The sequence below is a fragment of the Dromiciops gliroides genome, chromosome 5, assembly GCF_019393635.1.
Source record: "Dromiciops gliroides isolate mDroGli1 chromosome 5, mDroGli1.pri, whole genome shotgun sequence".
NCBI lineage: Eukaryota > Metazoa > Chordata > Mammalia > Microbiotheria > Microbiotheriidae > Dromiciops > Dromiciops gliroides.
This window is the reverse complement of record NC_057865.1, coordinates 82943702-82967775: the sequence shown is the minus strand read 5'-3', so window position 1 is coordinate 82967775 and position 24074 is coordinate 82943702. Positions and strand designations below refer to the sequence as shown.

Genomic DNA, 24074 nt, shown 5'->3' with positions numbered 1-24074 from the left:
CCTTGGACTAGAAATTACTACTTTAAATTTTTAAAAATACCTTTTCCCATGTTTTTGTGTATTTTGATGTGTAATTTACTTGTTATGTCTTTTAGTTTCCTAAGACATGTATATTCCCTTTTTTTACATGATTGACATTTGAGAATATTTTATGTAACTATATAATACAAGTTCATATATAGAGATAGATAGATATAGATATTAGGCAGATTTACTAAAGATACTTTAATATCAATTGCAATGTAAAACATGAATTTTCCATCTAATACCCTCCCCATATGGTATAAATTCTTGAAAATGTAAATACAATATATACATTATAAGTTTAAAATATTTTCTGAAATCAATGCTTTTTCTTCCTTTTTACACACTGGAAGGAAGATGATTCTTCAGTTATGGCCTCAAAAGTACATCCAAAGTTCTAACAGAAGATTCATAAAGAGATCTGAAACAAAGTGAAAAAAAGACTTAGTTGCATAACAATAATCACTAAATATGAAATTAAAAAGAACTAAAAGAGAATTCATTGTAGCGTTTTAAAAATCTTATTTTTATTAACATCTTTTGTTTTTACATCACCTTGATTTTTTTTCTTTTTCTTTTTTGTTTGGTGAGACAATTGGGGTTAAGTGACTTGCCCAGGGTCACACCAGCTACTAAGTGTCAAGTGTCTGAGGCCGGATTTGAACTCAGGTCCTCCTGAATCCAGGGCCAGTGCTCCATCCACTGGGCCACCTAGCAGCCCCCAACCTTCATTAAAAAAATTCTCTCTCACCACTCTCCTACCCAGACAACCCTCCCAAAGAAGAAAGGAGGGATGGGAGCAGGGAAGTATCCACCCTACCACCCACAGTTCTTCAATTCTGCAAGGACAAAAAAGAGGCAATTTTTTTCAGTTCTGCTCTAAAACCAAACTAGATCATTATAATTATAAAGCATTCAGTTTTGTTTCTTCAATTTACATTATTGTAGTCATTGTGTATATTATTCCCCATATCTCTTACTTCATGCTGTGCTGCTTCATGTCCTCCCGTATTTCTCTTAATTTTTTACATTCATAACATCGTATAGTAATATTCCACATATAACCACAATGTGTTTAACTAATCCCTAATTAATGGGTATTTCCTTTGTTTCTTCCTTTGTTTCCAGTTCTTCGCCACTGCAAAAATATCTACCACAAATATTTTAGTGTATATAGGACATTTTTGTCTTTAAGTTCCCTGGGGCTCATGCCTAGCAGAGAGATCTCTGGGTCAAAGGATAAAGGCATTTTAGTCATTTTGTTACCTAATTCCAAATTATTTTTCAGGAGGATTTAACTAATTCATAGCTTCACCAACAGTGTATTATCATATGACTTTCTGAAGCTTCTCTGATACTGATTATTCCCATATTGTCATCTTTACCAATTTGCTGAGTGTGAGATTTATATTTCTCTTACAAAAGTAATATATAGCTTTCAAATAATACTTTGCAATTCTTTTAAAAACTGTTTATTGATTTTGTTCATGCAGAAAGTTTTCAGTTTTGTATAATTAAAATAACCTACTTCATCTTTTGAGATCATCCCTTGTTCAGTTAAGATTTTGTACTGCCCTCTTCCCAACTCCCCATTGTAACTGTGAAAGGTACCTGACCTAGGTTCTAACGTTTTGATTGCGTGACCTTTTATATTCAGGTTACATTTCATTTCTTGTTTACTGGGGTATATATTGTAGGATGTTGTTCTAAACCTAACTTCCAACAAACTACTTTCCCATTTTCCCAACAGTGCTCTTTCTCCAAGTTATTTATGTTCTCCGGTTTAAAGAACACCAATTTGTTGTATATGATTATTTCTGATTCTTCCTTATCTATTCTTCCACTGATTTTTAAAAATCCAGTTAACCAATACTAAAGAGGTTTTTTAAAAAAATTATTATTGCTTTAAATTATAATTTGAGGCCTAGAAGTGATATTTTTCTTTATTTCTGTTCTGTTTTTATTTTCCTTAAGATTCTAGGACTTTCTATAACTGCATTTTGTTTCTCCAAACATACTGTTTTATTCTTTTGTTTAGCTTTATAAGGTATCACTTTGATAATTTTTGTCTCTATTAAAGTGTTAATCAGTCAAACCATGATTCACAAGCATACAATTATTATGAGAACTTTTAAAACACTTCCTATATATGAGGCACTCTGCTAGATGCTGGGGAATAATACCTACACAACAGTCTTCTAAAGAAGGAGACAAATACATGTTTAAGTGTCTATAGTAAAGATTAAGTAAATAAAACGAAAACAAAAGAGTTAAATACAAGGTAGTTTGGAAGGGAGGGCACTAACAGGTGGGGGAATCAGGAAAGGCTTCAAAGAGAAGATGGTGCTTGAGCTGCATCTTAAAAGAACAGAGGAATTCTGAGGAAACAAGAGGAATGGAGGAACTGAAACACAGGCATGTGGGACATGCCAAGGCACAGAGACAAAGATGTAGTGTCATGTACGAAGTATGGAAAGAAGGAAAGCTTGTCTGGATCACAGAATATGGGAGGGAGAGCAATGCCTGATGAGGCTTGAAAAGACAAGTTACAGTCAGGTTGTTTAGGACTTTAAAAGCTCAACAGAGGAGTTTATATTTTATCCCAGAGGCAACAAGAGGCCACTGGGAATTGCTGAATAGGGAAGTCACACACAGTTAGATCTATGCTTTAGGAGAAGCACTTTGGCAGCACTTTAGAGGTCAGGCTGAAGGGAAAGAGTTGAAGCAGTGAGACCAATTAGGAGGATGCTGCAAAAATCTAGGCAAGAGGCAATGAGAAACTAAATAAACTAAGGTGTTAACCATGTGAGTGGAGAAAAGAGGCAGATTTTGAGAAATGTTGTAAAGGTAGAAACAGCCAGATGTAGAAAGTGAATAGATATGTGGGGTGAGGAAGAACAAAGATTCAAAGGTACAAAGCTGAGAGACTGGAAAGATGATGGTGCCTTTGACATAAATAAGTTTGGAAGAAGGGAGGGTTTGGGGGGGAAATACAATGAAATCACTTTTGGCCATTTTTAGTGAGACGTTTGCAGAACATCCAGTTTGAAATGTTCATTGTTCAACTGGTGCTAAGTGACCAATGCTCTGGAGATCTATAGATCTGAGTTATATGCATAGAGACAACAGTTAAGATCAGTTGAGCTGATAAGGTTACCAAGACAGAAGGTTTAGATGGAGAAGAGAAAGGCTCGGACAGGACCTTGGGCAACACTCACACTTAGGGGAAGTGATGCAGATGATGAACCAGCAAAAGAGACTGAAAAGGATCAATCAGAATGATAGAAGAATAAGGAAAGACTATATTTTGAAAACCCAAAGAAGAGGGGCAGTTAACAGTATCAAATGCAGCAGGTGGGAGAGAACTGAGATCTAAGAAAAGACAATCTGTCTTAATTATGAGAGATGAACACTGAAATCACTTAATTATTGTTACTTTGTTTTTCTGCAATTGGCTAACTTTTCCTTTATAGATTTAGGCAATAAGACACATGGTACCTATGTGTTTAATATTCATATTGGCTCACTCTCTACAATTTCTTTAAATATATAACATAAGCTATATGTTTTCTGTGAGATTTAAAATTGGATATTAGAAATTGGATATTATGAAAGTTTTTTTACATTTCTTTACCTTGGGTATGGTAAATTCTTGTTTTAGCATTAGAACTCATACTTTTTTGGAAATCACCTGATGCATGGTAGATTTTGTTCCAACTTCTCATTTTTATTCTATATCTATCTTTAGCTTTTAAGATATATTTCCTGAGGGCAGCTAGGTGGTGCAGTGGATAAAGCACCAGCCCTGGATTCAGGAGGACCTGAGTTCAAATCCTGTCTCTGACACTTGACACTTATTAGCTGTGTGACCCTGGACAAGTCACTTAACCCTCATTGCCCTGCCTTAAAGAAAAAAAAAATCTATACAGCAGATCATTGGGGGATTTTAATCCATTTTTCAAGTCTCATTTTATCTGGACTATTTAATCCAGTCAAGATAGCAGGACAGGAGGAAGTAAGGAAGCTTGGCTCCCCAGACAACCTCATGAACAAAAAGCTCATGAATACTTGACGGATTAATAATCAGAAATCTAAGGAGAAACCACAGTCGATCATCTTTCCTGTAGATCATTAATTTTACACACAGGCAAATAATCCAGGGCAGGGACTGTGGAACAGACTCAGGATGATCATGATCATGAATGCAGATCTGGGGAGCAGAATAGGGCTGCAGTGCTGTCACTCTGACTCCAGAGTGGAAAGTAGCATCTTTGACCAGGGCACAGGAACCACAGCTCTGTTACTGATCCTAGGTGGAAGGGACTTAACACACAGCTCCCAAACACAAAGGGCCTCAGAGCTCTTGCTCTAACCCAGGACAAAGGATATTAGAGCCAAAAGCTGGAGCATAAGAAGACTGAGGTGCTCTCTCTCTGACCTAAGAGAGAGGATCTTGGAGCTAGATAGCTGAAGAACAGGGTCCAGGGCTAAAGCTTTCACCTTGAAGGGAAAGCTAAGATTCAACTCCTAGGAGCAAAGTCTTTGGTGCTGTCCCTCTAACCAAGGTGAGAAAATTTTGGAGCCAGATCTTGGAGGCAGAAAAAGGCCAGTACTCACTGCTTTAACTCACAAGAAGAGATCTCAGAGCCATACACTAGTAATAGAATAGGGCCCCAGTGCTGCACTCTAAGCCAGAAGAGAGGATTTTCTAAGTCACAGCCTAGTCAGTACCATACAATGCCACAACATTCCTGCCAAAAGTGTACAGAGACAGGGCAGCTAGGTGGCGCAGGGGCAGCTAGGTGGTGCAGTGGATAGAGCACCAGTCCTGGAGTCAGGAGTACCTGAGTTCAAATCCAGCCTCAGACACTTAACACTTACTAGCTGTGTGACCCTGGGCAAGTCACTTAACCCCAATTGCCTATCTTAAAAAAAATTAAAATTAAAAATAAAGAAAATATAAGGCATTTTTGTATTAAAGCCAATTGACCTGAAAAGGGATGAAGAAGAATTAAATTAAGAATAACTAGACCACCTGAAAGCCATGACCAAAAGAGTCTAAATATCATATTTCAAGAAATCATTAAAAACAACCTGCCCAGACAGATGAGGACAAAATGAAAATAGAAAGGATTCAACAAACCAACAATATATTGTTTACAAAAAACAAACAAAAACACTTGAATTATAAAAATTCACCGAGTTAAAACAAGAGGTTGGACCAAAATCAATTGCATTCAATTGAACTCAAAAAAGCAGGAAGCAAACATAATTTCAGAAAGCAGCAAAGATAGATTGAAATGGGAATGACATTTTATTTAAAGATACCATAAACAGTAATTTAATTTTGAAACTTAAGACATAAACACCAATAAAACAACATCTAAATACTTAGAGGAAAAGCTAAAAGAATTCCAGGGAGAAAGACAGTAAAACTGTATCAGAAAAGTCTAGAAATATGTGCAAAGTTCCACACCTGTTGTCCTCCTAGCTCTGCAAAGGGGTACATATGGTAGAGATGTCTTCTCATCTCTCCTTTAAAACCAAGCTTATTTCTTTATAATTTTACAGTCTCTTTTGATTATTTGTGGCCATTGTTATTTCCATTTACATTGTTGTAGTTAACTTGTATATGGTTTTCTTGGCTTTGTTTACTTCACTCTGTATTACTGTTGAATTCTAGAATGAGTTCCCAAAGGAGGTTGTGAAAACATTTTCTGGTGAACTATAAAAGTGTGATAGATTTTATAATTAATGTGGTATGATTGAAAGTGTTTGACAGTAGAAATATTTGTGGCCTGAGTCACAGAATTATGATAGACCTGGGAGAGAATTAGAGATCAGCTGGTCTAATCCCTTCATTTTACAAATGAAGAAACTGAGGTCAGTAGAGGTTAAATGACTTGAACAAGGTCACACATTTAATAAGTGAAAGAGCTGGTCTTCAAACTCTTATGCTCTGACTTCAAATGCAGGACTTTTCCCATTACTCCATAAGAATCATCACAGTTCTGACAGGTTGCATAAAAAAAGTACTTTAGGGAAAATTATTTCTTCAGATGTCTATTTAACCTTTCAAAATAGCTAAATTTCTTATGTGCAATAAACCTAAGAACATAAACTATCATAGGGAAAAACTTATGTGACAAGGAATGCTTGGAAAACTGGAAAACTGTGTCAAAAATCATTTTAAACCAGCATCTTATATAAGATATATAAACAATATAAATAAGAGGGTACTCACATAAGTGACATCATTTAAAAATTGAAGGAAATGAGGGTGGCAGGTAAGGGAGAAAAATTTGAAACTAGAAATCTTATAAAAACAAATATTGAAAACTATCTCTACATGTAACTGGAAAATAATAAAATACTTTTGTAGAAAAAAAATTGCAGGAAAGTAGAGATAAGCATCTTTTATAGCTATGGCAAGGAGAATTCTTACACAAAGAAAGGAAAGAGACTACAAGAGTGAACAGAAAATTTTGACCACATGAAATTGAAAAGCTTTTTTTGCCTGAACAAAATCAGTACAGATAGGATAAGAAGGGAAACAGCCCAGTTGGTGAAAAAAAACTCTTTGCATTAAATATCTTTTATAAGGGTATGATATCTAAGATTATATATTTACATATATATAAAATTTTAGATATACACACAATTAACACAAATATATAAAACCAATATATAAATTATCCATTTAAGGGAACAACTCAAATGGAGAATTGCCAACCATCAACAACTGCATAGAAATTACTCCAAATAATTAATAACAAAAGAAATTCCAATAAAAAATGTTATAAGTATTTGCCAAGATGAGAAAAGATGGGTACAGTCCATTCTGTAGGGCCTGCAGAAAGTCATACACGCTTATACTTTGAAGTTCTGAACTTATCCAAACATTTCTGGAAAGTATCATGGAATTATGATAAGAAAGGTCCTAAAATTTCCATACCATTTGACCCAGAAATCTCATTACCAGGTATATATGCCTCATCTATACCAAAATATTCACAGCAACACCTTTTCTGGTAGCAAAGTCTTGGAAACAAAATAGGTGTTCATTTTGAGGAATAACCAAAGTGTGGTCCAAAAATGTATGGGATATTTTTGTGCTATGAGAAATGACAGCTGTGAAGAATTCAAAGGAATGAGATAAGACTTGCATGAACTGATACAGAGCAAAGTAAGCAGAAACAGGAAAATATACATAATGACCAAAATATGAACAGAAAGAAATAAACCTGAATGCTGGGTAAAGTAACCAAATTTGTCCCTAGAAAAAGGTTGAGAAAATGTACCTCCTTCCATTCAGTAGAGAAGTAGAGGGCTTTGGTTATGAATATTTGCCATATTGTTACATATGACTAATGTTCTGATTCATTTTACTAAACTTTTTTCTCTTTTTAAAAGATCTTTGTTACTAGACACTCTGGATAAGGAAAGAGGAATAGATATATTCAGAAGTTGTAACGATTGGAATAATGCCACCTGCTGGATACTTACTGTAGAAGAGTTCTGCACATGAAGGGAAGGTCTTTGAGGGCAAGACCAGGAGTCAGGAAGTGACGTGGGCTAGTGGGAGGAGGAAGGAAGAGACTGGCGCTCAGTCTCGGGCTTTTTCCTGAGGACGCTGGCGGAGAAGGGAGCTAGAAATGTGCTCTCCCTTTAATAGATAGGAATCTAGGCCTTTTTCTCTCTCTTTACCAAATTCTTATTCTCCTTAATAAATGCTTAAAAGTCTAACTCTTGCTAAAGCTTATAATTTATTGGCGACCACTCATTAGATATTTTAGACAGTTTAACTAGAATTTTAGCCCTTAACAGATGGCTGACCACGAAGAGGAAAGCTAACCCTCAGTCTTCTTCTGATCTTCTGGTTGGGTAAGAAATTTCCCCTCCCTCTCCCTTTAACTGCTAAGTACTGGCGTACTGGCTGTGTTTTCCTTTAAATTTTTTCCAATGGACCTTTTAAACTCCCTAATTACCCTATTTTTGATTTTAGTCTGTTTAACCAGACGAATGGGAGATAAGATCATGTTAATGCTTTGTTTTTGTGGATTTTCTATTTTTCTTTTTATTTTTGTTAGAAGAGCCAGCAATGTACTCCCACAAAGAAATATCTCCCCCTCTCCCAACCATGCTTTTTCAGAGAAACCTGAAGAGATTCCTGCAGCTTTTCCCACTTCTAACACTAATTGTTGCTCTAATTTTGCATGCCTGGAGGCAATGACCCACCCTCTAGAAGCTTTTAATCCCCTAGCACCTGGAGGCAAAGTGGGGGAAGAGGAATCCAGGCCTGAGTTCAAAATCCAGTCTGATTCAAATTGCTCTGGTCCCTCCCCTCCTCTCCAGACCCCACCCTCTACTCCTCCCATGGCCAAGTCCATAGCTTCCCCTGCCTGGGAAGTCCAGAGATCTGATGCGCATGCTCAACTTTCTCTAACTACATATGCCCGTTTTGTTCATAATTTTGCTAACCTGCTTTTGTCTTTAATTAGTAATCTTATAAAGCATTTGTATGGTGAAAAGACTGACAGACAATATAGAGGGGTTAAAGAAGAAAAACTTAAGCTGAATAAGAATGACAATCACCATAGTTCAAGACTCCGCTTCTTTTGCCATGGAAGGGTATATATTTTACAGAAATGTAGAAGTAAGCAGCAAGGTATTGATATGAGTATTGGGGATTTTAGATATCGGAATCAAAAGTGTTCTAAATTCACTCAGATTATTAATAGTATCAGTTCAGAGGTTACATAGGATTTCTATGCTATTACATATACATTTTGAAATTAATGGTATGGGTTTATTTTCATAGAGATTTTCATGCTTTTGAGATTGTGTCTTATACCTAGTTTCTAAAACAAGGAGAATATTTGTAAAAGCTTTTTATAGTCATGTGATCAAGTTTATATTTTATAATACTCTTATTGATATTAAGTTCATATTCATTTAGATTTCCTTAGTTTGAATTTCACTGTCTTTTATTGTTCCATGTGTATTTTCTTCTATTCATTTGTCTATCTAATTTTGAAACATTGCAAGATGGTTTTGATTTTATTATACAATGTTAATTCTAGGAGTATTGTGCTCCCATATTCTGAGTTGTTTGTTTTTGTTATTTTTTCTCAACTGATTATTTGATCAAACTCTTTAAAGCATTTCCCTGGCAAATTGGTTGCCATGGCAAGTGTAAATTGATTCTAGAAGTATTATTTTTGATAAGCATATTCCAAAAAAAAAAAAAAAAGAGGGGAACATTTGTAAAAGTTTTCTTTTTTAAAAAAAAAAAGTTTTCTTTGAGATTCTGTTGTGCTTTAACTTGTATTTAAATATGTTCTGATTTTTCACAAAAGTAATTGTATACTAAGTAAAAAAAAAGTATTATTTGAAATTGTTGCATAATTATATATTATATTCTGAGTCAAGATGTATTCACATTTTTTGCAATCATTTATTATCCTCAATTTTTAAATCCATATGAGACTTGGATTATGGGAACTTATCATTTAAGACATTAATTGCCTTTATTCTGAGTTATCAGATGCCAGTTGGCCAAGATGCCATCCAATCACAAGAGGAATACACGCAAGAGCAGACACTGAACTGTCACATGAGGGGAGACATGCATGAAGTCAAGGTATGGCCAAGGGAACGGCTTTTGACAAATGTTGAGGTTGGATTCTCTTGGTTTAATATTTTATTTTATTTTTCCCCACAATATTGTACGGATGGCTGGAAGTATTGATCCCACCCATCTCACTTCTACACCTGGCTTCTATGCTCCCTCCTATATGCCTGATGCCATGGACATCTCAATCCCATGCATCTGATTAAGTCTGACTCAGTTTCCTCCAATATGTTCGGTGGCATGGACATATATTCCATCCACCTATTTTAAGCCTGACATACTGCATGGGCAGTACATATTGCTCAAGTGTGGGAATGCTCATATCCCATCATTTCTCTGTTCTTTTATGGTAACCCCCATAATTATCTCAGGTGTCATGATAAATACAGTGTTGAATTTGGCCTTGACACCTGTTACCAATTATATTAGATTTTTAAATTTCTCATAATGGCATGAGGATAATTAGGCAGATGATGCAAAAAATGATGAAACAAAGATAAAAATTATTTTAAAAAATTAATATCACAGCAATTGTCTTCTCAATTACCCTCCATAAGGGGGGACTATAGTAATATTATAATTTTAAAGAATGTTTCAATTTTTGTTTTATTATATGTTTCATGTGTAACAACTAAGATTCTGAATTCCCTTAGACATGTTTTTGAGAACTTTCATTGTTTGATTTGATTATTGACAAAGCTATTTTAAAGTTGTATTAAGCTCAATTTTGTAGGAAATTTTCCTGGCTGATTACCAGCATCCACACATCAACCCCTGAAAAGACTTCCATTCCACGACTACACCTAGAGGACATCTGAGAAAAGACTTTCAGAGACTTTAAATGAACAGTTTTGATTTGTTGTTTTTGTTTTTTTTTTCTCTTTCTGTTATAATATACACCATCTGTAACATGTATTCTCTGCAGAGGCCCTCCCTTTGCAAGACTAATGTCAAAGCGTCGGTTCATGAGGACAAAAAATCGCCCCTCTGGACAAAACTTTCCTCTCTTCCTTTTCTATATTGTTGTTCACATATTATTAGTTAGCAATAGTTATTATATTCTTTTTACTGTTCCGTCAAGGAAACATTTTGTTTCTTGAGGAACAACAGAGGGGACTGTAACGATTGGAATAATGCCACCTGCTGGATACTTACTGTAGAAGAGTTCTGCACATGAAGGGAAGGTCTTTGAGGGCAAGACCAGGAGTCAGGAAGTGACGCGGACTAGTGGGAGGAGGAAGGAAGAGACTGGCGCTCAGTCTCGGGCTTTTTCCTGAGGACGCTGGCGGAGAAGGGAGCTAGAAATGTGCTCTCCCTTTAATAGATAGGAATCTAGGCCTTTTTCTCTCTCTTTACCAAATTCTTATTCTCCTTAATAAATGCTTAAAAGTCTAACTCTTGCTAAAGCTTATAATTTATTGGCGACCACTCATTAGATATTTTAGACAGTTTAACTAGAATTTTAGCCCTTAAAGTGAATGTGATATAAAAATAAAAAGGCATCACTTTTTTTTAAAATGAATTTATATCAACAAATATTATAAGACAAAATGCTACTTCTGAATCCAAGTTTACATAACAAGTACAATATACTGTAGTTTTGAGACCACTTGAACAGCCCTTCTGAATCTTACATATACTAGCTGTGTGACCCTAGGAAAATAACTTACCTTTTTAGTGTCCTCAGGCGACAATCAGAGACTTATAGAGAAGATGCACTGATAGGCAAAGTCCCTTTCTTAGAACTCCCTATATCCTTAAAATCAAAATTCCAATTAAAAACAAACAGGGGATTGGGATGGGGCAGGGGGAGGATTTTTTTTCAACTTAAAATTTGCTCTGATAGTTCTCCTTTGAGGTTAACTTCAGATAAAGGCCTTTTAATCACATTAAAAGCTGTTACCAGTCTTGTTTTGTTTTGGTTTTTGACATGCAGAATTTCCTGAAAGAGCCAGCTCTAAAAAAAGCTTGATGAAGGCTTGAAGCCTACTCTTCAGTACAAAGAAACAAGACCTAGAAAATTGATATTTATTGTTTCTTTATTAAAGAAACAAATTTCCCTGACACAAAGTATTTTTTCCTGAAATTTAGGACTCACTAAATCAAATTAATCAACTCTTTCTGCTAGTTGTTAAGTCCAAGGAAATGTTAACTGCCAAAGCACTTATTGCTTTCCTGTGTCTCACAAATTTAAATTCCTATCATTTTTCTGCTACAACTGAATCTTGTAGCTAACAAGGAACTTTAGGAGCCATACAGCTGACCAAGATTCAAACTTTTCTATGACATTCCCAATAAATGGCCAGAGATTCACCTTAAAGACTTCCCGAGGGGACCGCTAGGTGGCACAGTGGATAAACCACCAGCCCTGGATTCAGGAGGACCTGAGTTCAAATGCTGCCTCAGACACTTGACACTTACTAGCTGTGTGACCCTGGGCAAGTCACTTAACCCCCATTGCCACCCCCCCCCCCAAAAGACTTCTAGGGCAAAATAGTATAAATTCAGTCCCATGGAATCAGAATTTGAGAGTTTCAAAGGACCTCTGCAGTCATCTACTGCAACCCATACAAAAAGGGAATTCAAGACAGCCCTCTTTATTCTCAAGACAACCTTTCATAAATGTGAAGACTGCTACCATCTTCTACCACCACCTTCTGGTTTTCCCTTCCACAGGTAAAATGTCTACATTTCCTTCAACACTGAGCATTTAATATAACGGTTTTCCGTGCTCTCAAGATCCAAACTGCTCTCTTCTAGATATGCCCCCAATATTAATTCAACTCAGCTCTACCTATTTGTTGCAGTCAAATACTATGTGATTTTTTTATTATAAATATAAAAAGTATAATCTATTACTATTTTATTATAAAGTGGTTCATCAAATGCTTAGTAGGAACTTATATTTAAGACAATATGAGTTGTGTTTAGACAAAGGCCACTTATAAAAATGTATTAATAAAGGGATATTAGTCAAGCTAACATGCTAACTCTGCACATAGGACCTTCTATGAACATAAACAATTTTTGCATAATCAAATTAAGGTTATTTTGCTGATCCTAAAATGCTAATCAGTCTCACGGCAGATTAAAACATATTTGGACATCAGCATTTTGTTTCGTCTGTGTTTGGCTTATAAGTCAACCTAGTACTGTTTTTTAAAAAAATGCACTGTTGGTATTAAACAAGGCATAACAATTCACATTTTCTCAGCAGTATTTTGTTTCGTATTGCTGTGGATGGGCCCAGAGGAGACCATTAGCGTTTTCTGAAAGGTGTAGAAATGAAAGAAAAGAACTAGCTGCAAGAAGGATGGTCCTTTTCTTTTTGTCTTTCATGACACTCCTCTAGAGATAGATTAGCAAAGTGGAAAAATAGCAGCAGTTTTCAGTAATGACAGAAGCACTAGATTATGGTTTTGTAACTTATACAGTGTATTATAGTATATATGGAGAAGCTATCCATATCAACAACTATTTATTCCATGCTACATTACAGGTTTACAAGATTGCAATGATTTCAGAAGACCTCATTATTTGACAAGATCTTTTCACAACCTTGGTACTCTACCTCATCACCACTCTATGTCCCTCGGAATGGGGAGTGCCTCTAACCCCTTTTCAGTTTCCTTTTTTTCCTGAAAGATATCTGTAACCACTCAAAGGAGTTAGACCTATCCATACACACAGGAATGACCAAGTTGATACCTATCACCTAGATTATAACATGCATTTGAATGAACAGCCTATAGTGTTTGTCCAACAATGCATAATTGTATAGATGAACAATAAAGTGTGCCAAGAGCTGAAAAGGAGGAGACCAGGCTGGACTGCTTTCAGGAAATTACAAAGCTTTTTTACTCACCTCACACCTCCCAAAACATCAAAGGTCCATTTTATAAATTCTAATATTTTACTGCTGTTATATAGCACAAGATGTGGAACAGCCTCTGAAGAACTACAGCTAAGCATCACACAAAAGGGAATGGAAAGGATCATGGCATTGTAAGCAAGCTGTAACAGATAACTCACAAGGCATTCCAAAGAATATGAATAAAACATACATCTTTTTTTTTGTCTTTTTGTTTTTAAGTTCAAAATACATAAAACGGGCAGCTAGGTAGCGCAGTGGATAGAGCACTGGCCCTGGAGCCAGGAGTACCTCAGACACTTAACGCTTACTAGCTCTGTGACCCTGGGCAAGTCACTTAACCTCAATTGCCTCACTAAAAAAAAAAAAAAAAGATAAAAGGGTGCATCAAGAAATAGTAAATAGGGAGAGAAGATCAAACTGTCATGTGGCAATATAAAGTGATGCTAGGTAAATAGCCAGGGTTCTACTGGCACCCTCAAAATGTCAGAAGAAGAAAGGGTTCTGGGATATTGAATGAACCCACATGAAAAACTTCTGGGTGAGAGTGGTACAGGAGATAGGAATGGATGGGTTATGATCTGGATTTTTAAAGGAAACTCCTGAACTGATGAGATCACAGAGCCATAGACTTTTGAGTATAGAGCATTTTCATAAGAAAAGACTTAAATGTAAACAATACTGAGAAAGCCAGATTTGGCTAGGGACTTTGGCATGGAAGCAGAGCCTTTATAAGTATCTTTATAATAATAGATAAATGTTACACTCAAGTATATGACATTCTACAGAAAAGGGGAATGAAAGGAGATATCTCTTGGAGGTTCCAGCTTCAAAGAAGTTATGGCCAGAAATAGACTGGCAAAACCTCATAAAGGAGATTAATGTGAAAGAGGCAATAAATCAGCAAGCATTTATTAAGCACTAATTATATGTCAGGCACTTGGAATACAAATACAATAAATAAGACAATCCTTACAAGAAACTTACATTCTAACAAGAGGGTGGAGGAAAGAGAAGGGAAAGATAACTGTATCTTGAGTATGGATACCACAGACGAAATCACAGCTGATGAAAAGGTAGAAGAGGTGGGGAAACTGCATAGTCCTCAAATCATAAGTCTATCTGAAAAGAGAAGCTTGTGAAGGCTTTGAAAAACTTCTATCAGTAAAATTAGCTAAAAGTTTTTAGAAAGAGGACAAGAGTGTGGGAGTGGCTCTGTGTTGATTGATGGCTGGTTCCTCGTACCATTTGGGGTGGGGGGCAGGGCAATGAGGGTCACACAGCTAGTAAGTGTCAAGTGTATGGAGTCATATTTGAACTCGGGTCCTCCTGAATCCAGGGCCGGTGTTTATCTATTGCGCCACCTAGCTGCCCCTGCCAGTTCCACAAGAAGTATCTAACCAATGCTTTTTATGCTTCCATGAAATAGGCTTCTTAGGGCAGCTAGGTGGTACAGTGTATAGAACAATGGGATGAGAATCAGAAAAACTGATCATCCTGAGTTCAAATCCAGCTTCAGACATTTACTAGCTGGGTGACCCTGAGCAAGTCACTTAACCCTGTTAGCCTCAGTTTCTTCATCTGTAAAATGGGTTGGAGAAGGAAATGACAAACCACTCCAGTATTTTTGCCCATAAAATCCCAAATGGGGTCATGAAGAGTCATCAGTGAAATGACTCAACAACAATGAAATAGGCTTTGAGAAATCACTTTTAAATACTTTGAGGCTAAGTCCCCATACATAAAATGAGGATAATTAACACTTGCCACTGTAATGATTGGAATGACGCCACCTACTGGAGACTTGCTGTGGAGAGCTCCACCATGAGGAAAATGCCTCAGAGGCATTGTGGCTTTTCCTTGGCGTCAGGAAATGACGTTTGCTCATGGGTGCTGTCTATCAAGTCTACCAGCCAATCAACTGGAGGAGCCTCCTATGGTCTGGGAGGAGACAGGAAGGAGGAAAGGGAGCCTGCGCAGAGAGCGCTGGCCTTTTTTGGCTTCCGGACTTGATGGTGGTGGCGGCAGAGGACTTCACAGGAGATTTGAGGAAAGATAGGAATGCCAGGCTGTTAGAATTCTGTTCTCAATCTTTTTCTTTCTATTTTCCAATAAACCCTTAAAAACCTAAATTCGTTTTATCAGTGATTTTTAGTCAGTTTCCCCCAAACTGGGGGAACACATTAGAATCCACATTTAGAATCTTAAATTACACAGTTTGGCTGACCACGAAGAGGAAAACCGAACGTTCATCTTCTGATCTTCTGATTGGGTAAGATTTCCCCTCCCTTGTCCCCTTAAATTGGAAAGAACTACCAAGTATAGGCTATTTTAAATTTCAAATGGATCTTTTAAACGCCCTAAGTACCCCTTTTCTAGCTTTACCTTCACTAATCAAAGATGTTGGCCAGCTTGAACTTGAACATATTTTTATTACTCTTTGTGGTTTTGTGGGACTTTGTGGTGTGGTATGGAGAATTTGGCATGCCCTAGATAATGTTAGAATAAAGATGATTCCCTGGGATTCCCCATTAGGAAAGCTACTTATGGATTGGAATGAGGGAAAACTTAGACTAAATAGAACCATGACCAGAGGAGAGCTTATCAGACTGTGTTTTATGTGGCATGAGGAATTACAGGAAGAATGGCCCAAATATGGGTCATTTGATCCCCAAACATTGAGGCATTTGCAAGGAACCCTAAGTAGATGTCCACCTGAACATTTACGTTATTGGAAAATCTGGGCCAGAGCAAGTGAAAATTATCATACTAAAAATATAAAACGAGGACAATCCAGGCCCCAGTTTACATCTGAATCTGCCACCCAAACTGAAACGATAGACTGGCAGACAGACATGGCCTGCCAAACCGAAACGCCCAATAGAACAACTAAATCCAAGGCCATTCAGACTGAAATTCCAAATGACCCAACTCTTATTCCCTCACCCTCCATGCCAAACAAACAAATAAAGAAAGAAAGAAATGATTCCCCTGTAGAGGAGACAGAGAAAGTAAAAATTTTTCCCCTTCAAGAGATCCTCGCCCATGGTCAAAAAGGTACTATACGTAAGCTCAGACAATACACACCTTTTACACCCAAGGATTTGGCTTTATGGGGACAAAGCACTCCTAAATTTGATGAAGATCCCACAGCAGTTATCAGGCAGTTTAGAGCAATTTTTAGAGCATATCAGCCCACTTGGAATGATGTTACTGACCTTATGGAAATAATATTGTCCCCAGGAGAAAGAGCAGATATAGTAGCTGCAGCAAACAGCCTGGAAGCCACGGGAAAGGTTGATATTGGGTGGCCTATTCAAGACCCTGACTGGGACCCCAATAACCCTGAGCATTTTGATATGTTGAAAGATGCAAGGGAAACATTGCTGAAGGCAATGGAATCCTGTATTAGAAAGACTGATAACTGGCAAAAATTTATAGATATAGTTCAGGGACCTGATGAGAGACCTAATAGATTTTATGACAGGCTGTGTAAGTATGCCAGGCAATATGCTAGACTAGACCCATTAGACAGTAGAGACGCCCATATTATCTGCTCTCATTTTGTAAACCAGTCATTACCAGATATTCGGAAATATTTTAAAAAGCAATGTCCTGGGTGGAATAGTTTGAGTCCTGACAGACTTAAAGAAATAGCAACATATATTTACGAAGGAAATGAGAAAGAAAGGAACAGACAGGACATTTTAGCTCCAGTACAGGAAACAACAGGGCAGAGAAACTGGAAAATTGAAAATCGTTATCAACCCCCTAAATTTTGTGAGTACTGCAAAAAACAAGGACACTTCTTGAGGGAATGTAGAACTAGAAAACAAGACCTTAAGAGGACAATGACCGAGAGCCTTGAGGAATTCTTTGGGGGAAACTGACTAAAAATCACTGATAAAACGAATTTAGGTTTTTAAGGGTTTATTGGAAAATAGAAAGAAAAAGATTGAGAACAGAATTCTAACAGCCTGGCATTCCTATCTTTCCTCAAATCTCCTGTGAAGTCCTCTGCCGCCACCACCATCAAGTCCGGAAGCCAAAAAAGGCCAGCGCTCTCTGCGCAGGCTCCCTTTCCTCCTTCCTGTCTCCTCCCAGACCATAGGAGGCTCCTCCAGTTGATTGGCTGGTAGACTTGATAGACAGCACCCATGAGCAAACGTCATTTCCTGACGCCAAGGAAAAGCCACAATGCCTCTGAGGCATTTTCCTCATGGTGGAGCTCTCCACAGCAAGTCTCCAGTAGGTGGCGTCATTCCAATCATTACAGTCCCCCCTGTTGTTCCTCAAGAAACAAAATGTTTCCTTGACGGAACACCATATCTACCTATACTTATAGATATAGATATATGTGTAGCCTAACAAAAGCTGTTGAGAAAGAAAAAATTTAGAAGTCCCATTTAAATGTAAGATTCAATGTTACTAGATCCAAAAATTAAAGTGTGTATCTGCACATGAAAGTATATAAGAATCCAAAATTCAGGCATTAAATGGCATGCCTAAGTTCACCCAGCTAGTTAATAGAAGAGCAGGGCTAGAGTCCAGGTGCTTTGGTGCCCCTTGGCCAAAGTATGGAGAAAGAGAGAGACTTAGCATAAATTCTAAATAGTAAGAAAAAAATCCCCTGTAGACAAAGGGTTAAGTTGTTTGTTTGTTTGTTGTATCACTGACCCCTCTGGCAATTTGGTGAAGCCTATAGACCACTTCTGAGAATAATGTTTTCAAATACATAAAATGAAATACATAGGATTATAAAGGAAACAAAAGGTTAATGAAAATGTAAATGTAATATTCCCCCCATCAAAGTTCAAGGACCCCTTGAAATTTTCTACTCAAGATTGTTCTTATATCATATTACACTGCTTTTAAGATCCCCAAAATCTACCAATTTTTAAATCTATATTATATGCAGTCAATTCTTCCATAACCTGTATCTAAATAGGTAGGAAAAGCATCTGAAAATACAAGTAATATTTAAATTTCAAATATTTTGAATACATTCTGCTCCTCTAGATATTTTGTAATTAGAAGAGAATATACTGCAAATAGCCTAATATTCACCAAGATATACTTTGTAACTGAATTACTTATGATGACAAAAAGTTTAAGAGTCTATGCATGAATTTAAGAAATCAATAAAAACCTAATTACATATTCAAGTACAGTTAGATCTTAAAAATTTACACAAACATTTCGGAATGTCAGTTTCTCCCTGTCCAACAATTTCCTTGTAGAGCTTGCTCCCTTAGTGCCTACAAACTAAATTTTAATAATAATCTGAATAAATAATAATTATGGGAACAAATAAATGGACCATATGTGTGCTTTTTAAAATCCAAGGTATGAGTCAAATATAAATAACTTATCAACTGTTGTGAATAATCTTTTATTGTTCCCTTCTATAAATATTCATTCCATGGAACGTTTTAAAAACATTTACAACAGTCAGTCTCAAATTCAATATTTCCTTTAAAAACAAAATGAAAAACTTACATATACAGTAAAACAAGCTTTTTAAAGGAGCTGTTTCTTTTTCCCCAAAAGGCAATTCTTTGAGGAAAAAATGTTTAATGTTGGAAACTGTACACTAAAATACTATTACACTCTACATAGAAATAATTAATGCACCAAAGAATTCACTTATAATATCATAGTCAGTGATTCAGTGGAAGAAATCTACAATATAAATTCTAATCTCAACTTTAAAAGGAATATTTATCAAGCATAAATTCATAGTTATCTTCTCACCAATAATGACAATATACATTACTATTTGGCAATTAAATGTGATACTGCATTAGCTAGTGCATATTGCTCCTCTTCAGAAAATTTGCTCAATTTACAGCAATTTATTCTGAGTAAGGAAAAGTAAATGCAACAAACAGCATTTTTTTTATTTAAAACCCAACAGGCCAGTCAATAAACTGCTAACTTTGCTGGAGAGAAAATTAGTTAGTATACATTTTTCAATTAATGCCTCAGTCCTTGAATTAAGAACTGGATTAATGTTATAAAAGAATACTACAGACATGAGCTTATTTCAACTTTCCTTCTCAAGTTCAACATATGGTTTATTACTTTTAAAAAATATTTAGGGGAAAAAATTGTGTTACACAAAAAAATTCAAATTATGTTGCCAGCTTTCATGAGAATAGATTTCCAAAAAGAATTTCTCTTGTAACTTGCTTTGAAAAGTATTGACAGTCACTAGACATTATTCTTCAGTATTCATGGTAAGGTATCCAAAATATTAATAAATTCCACCTTAAACTGTATAGCATAATGCTAAGTGAAACATTAACTGCCTAACACTAAGAACCATAATATTACTTAATGGATTCCCAATAGTGGCATTCTTTTACATTTATGAAAGGTTACATTCTTAGGAAAATGTATTTAAAGGCAAAAATGATTAAGTTTGCTTTCCCATAAACTAATGGGATCATATTGCTGATCTCATGATATTTAATAAAGATTAAATAATATATAGCTATAAGGCATAAAACATTCTAAAGAATATATAAAGGAGGACAACCCAATAACTAGTCACAGTTATTTAAAATAATAAGGCATCATCATGGAATACCAAAACCCTGAGTCAATTATGAGTAACTCAAAATTTAACAGTAAAATTCACAATAAATGTTGGCTGTCAGTAGAGCACTGTCAATGCCGAGAATAATGTTGAATGAGACAGGAAAGACAGGATAGGGCCAGGTTGTATATGGCTTTAAAAGCAGAACAAAGGAGTTTACGTTTTATCCTATAGGTAATAAGAAGCAGTTGGAATTAATTGAATAGGACTCTCCTATGGAGAGTTCCATGTTGTGTTCCACTGAATGCTATTCAAGTCACAGGTTTGTACCACCATACTTTTAGTCACCTAAGGTTCATAACCTTGAACCATGACTTTTCACTTTCACTTCACGTATGCAGTCAGTTGATAAAGCTTGCCAATTCTACCTTCAAAACTTTTCTCGAAACCACCTTCTCTCTTTTGTTATAGCCCCTACATTAAGACTCCTAATTCAGCTTGCCCAGATTATGATCTCCTTGCCTCAAGCCTCTCCCTACAGATCATCCTCCAAAGTGCTGCCAAAGTATTTTTCCTTAAGCATAGATCTGACTGAGTTAGATCCTGATTCCATCAAATTAAATCTTTTTATTTCAGTCAAAAATCATCCATAATGAGCATGGGACTAAAAACTATCACTACAACATAGCTTTTTCCTTTCCATAGATAAATCTAAGAACAGAATATAAGATGGGACTATATAGTAGAGTAAGGCCAATCAGCCCCCAAATAAGTGTCATTTTCATCTAAATGAGTTATGAGTTTTATCCTTCAAAAGAGTCACAATCTTACCTTGATGTTCTCTAGTTTGTTGATCTTTCTGATAAACAAAAGTAAACATAGCATCGCAAATGTAGACCAAGTAGCACCACAATGGGATCGCAATTTCCATTTAATTCAACAAGTATTTATTAAATGTTTATAATATGCCAGGGATTGTTCTAGGAACTAGATATAATAGGACAAAAAATGAAGAAGTCTCTGTTCTAAAAAGGTTAAATTTCTATGCCTTTTAATCTTTATACCTTGACTCACACAACTCCTAGTACCTAGAAAACCATTGTTACCACTGCCTTTTGGTACAGAAAAATATATACAATTGTGCTTGTTTTAAAGCAGTGAATAAACTAAACCTATATCTTACAAAGCTGATTCAAACAGAGATATTACCATGATGATTGTGTAGAATTCTAAATTTAAACTTCCTGACCCTGGGTGGCAGGAACTAACGAATTAAGATACTTTCATTTAAATACACTTAGATTACAAACCTGTGTTTTGAGGATTATTGTTTCTGTGGTGTATTTAAGCTTTTTACCTTTCAATGCTATCCTCTTCCAAGGTAATTTCCATGTATCTGTTCAGTATTCTTTGAATAGAGGCAGCAGCATCCTTAACCTTCAGAGCTTTATGTTTACCTATTTAAAGAAGATGCATTAAAAGAGAGAGGAGTTAAGGAACAAAATTAAGTCCATAAATTTGGCATGGTCACAAATACCACAAAACACAATAAAACATTTTAACATGCAGATGTTTACGTATCTCAACATCTAGATGTTCACAAGAAATAGAAAGGTTGTGATCTTTATCATCAGAAGACGTGCCCGGCATAACAGAAAGGACACTAGATTTGGAGTCAAAGGACTTGGGTCCAAATTCTAACTCTGTTCCTTATTCTTTGTGTGACTTTGGTCAGGTTACTTGATTTCCCTGGGTCTGTTTCTTCATTTGTAAAATGAAGAGGCTGGACTAGACAACCTCTAATGTTTCTTCTAGTTCTAAACCTATGATTCTATCCATCTCTTTATATATACACAAACTCATAAACAAACATGCAATTTTGGGGACTGCATTCCTTATGTTCTTGCCATTTATACATTCTTTGAAGTAATATAGTAAATGGACATTTTCCTGTTTTCCTTTTCCCCACTGCATACACTATTTGTAATATTCACCTCTAGTAATATTAAGTTTTAGAGAGTGTTTCAATTTTTGTTTTTATATGTTTCATGTGTAACAACTGGACAATAACTGCAAAATCTCTAAAAGATTCTGAATTTCCTTAGACATGTTTTTGAGAAGTCTCACTGTTTGATTTGGTTATTGGCAAAGCTATTTAAAGTTGTGTTAAGATCAATTTTGTAGGAAACTTTCCAGCTGATAACCAGTATCTGAAACACCTGAGAGACTTTACAATCTCACACCCAGAACTCTACAGCTGAGGCTTGTTAGTTGATCATCAGCATCCACACCTGAAAGACTTTCACTGCACAAGGACACCCAGAGGACATCCCAAGAACCACCTGAGATAAGACTTTCAAAGACTTAAACGAACATTTTCCTGTTTTCCTTTTCCCCATTGCATACACTATTTGTAATATTCACCTACTAAAGGGGAGTGCCCCCTTTATCTTCTGTCAATGTGTTGTTCAATTACTTTTCTCTCTTTTCATTCCCCTTACTTTGTTAGTCATAAGTACCTGTAATGTTATTGCTTCATGTAAGGAAACGATGATTCTTCATGAAGCACAGGGGGGAGTGTGAGAACCAGGACGCCATCCCTGATGAGAAAGCATGGGACTAGCGACCAGAAGCTGCCTGGTATCTGGAAGTTACCTCTATTCATAGAACTGCCTGTAAGTCTTGTGATGACGTTTAGGTTTTCATCATAATAGAACCCTAAGTCTTTCCTTTAATGCGTAGCAACAGTATGTGGACATGCTGAAAACAAAGGGCCAGATGATATCTCCCCTTGCTTTCTAGTTCTGAACTGCTTTCCATTATATCATATCATCTTCCAATATGCTAACACATTTAAAAGGATTGGGTTCATTATCCGTAACTCCAGGAAGAAGTACAAAGCATGATTAAAAAGTAAGAAGAATGAAAATCCTAAAGCAAAGAGGCAAACTTGACATAATAGGTATTACAGATATATGAACTGAGACCTAAAGCCAGAATATGGTTCTAAAAGGATTTACCTTATTAAAAAAAAATAAGACTGGTAAAAAAGGGACAGAATATAATCCCATGAAAAAAACCCTAGAAACAGAGGGAGAAGCTTTGTGGAAAACACTTGAGAGTCAGAAACCAGGTCACAAGCCTATCACAGAGACAGAATCTATTAATACTGGGGAATTTCGATTATCCAGATTATCCAGACACGTTGTAATAATCTCTGTGAAAAGGACATCAGTCAATAATGATTTAATTTGCTTTAATGATAATATCACCTTTAAAAAGGTGGAAAAAATTACAAGGATGATATTCAATTTTGGATCAGACTGCCACAAACAGAGGGGAACTAGATATTAGAATGGAAATGATGGTGATGTTGACGTGAAATTCCCATTTCATTTTAGAATTTGTGATACACGAAATACATGGACACGAACTCTAGATTTTAAAGGTTCAAAAAAGAATAGTTAGCTTCCCATTGAAAGCTACAGTCCAGGAAGTGTAAAAAGAAAAGTGAAATGCTTAACACTGAAAGAGAAACAATTCGATGAAGAAAATGGGAAGTTTTCTAAAGAGGCCAAACTAGACAAATATGGATAAATATATAAAGAACTGACCAACCAATTTAGATTTTAAATAGACACATATAGAACATGGATACTGGAAAAAGTAATAAAAGATTAAATATAAAAGCATCACATATTCTTCACAGAATAAAGTTAGGAGTTCTTAAGTTCAGAATAAATTGAGATGAATGAGAAGAATTAAGGATAACCAAAAGGAGTCTCACAGAAGGAAAGAAAATACTTTAAAAGATAATAAAGGGGGCAGCTAAGTGGTACAGTGGATAGAGCACTGGCCCTAGGTTCAGGAGGACCTGAGTTCAAATCTGACCTCAGACACTTGACACTTACTAGCTGTGTGACCCTGGGCAAGTCACTTAACCCCAATTGCCCCCCCCATACACACAAAAAGATAATGAAAAAAACTAACAAATGTGATTGCTA

The 24074-nt window shown here is 36.1% G+C and overlaps 1 protein-coding gene across 1 annotated transcript in view; it reads right to left on the bottom strand.

Annotated features, from left to right (window-relative positions):
• Window positions 1-275: 275 nt before the first annotated feature.
• NCAPG2 (non-SMC condensin II complex subunit G2) overlaps window positions 276-24074 on the bottom strand; it is a 111575-nt gene continuing 87776 nt past the window's right edge. The window contains exons 28-29 of the mRNA XM_043967735.1: window positions 21428-21527; window positions 276-445 (exon numbers count right to left, since the gene is read on the bottom strand). Coding sequence (XP_043823670.1) covers window positions 394-445; window positions 21428-21527 — 152 coding nt within the window. The 3' untranslated portion in view covers window positions 276-393. The remainder of the gene's footprint in view (window positions 446-21427; window positions 21528-24074) is intronic.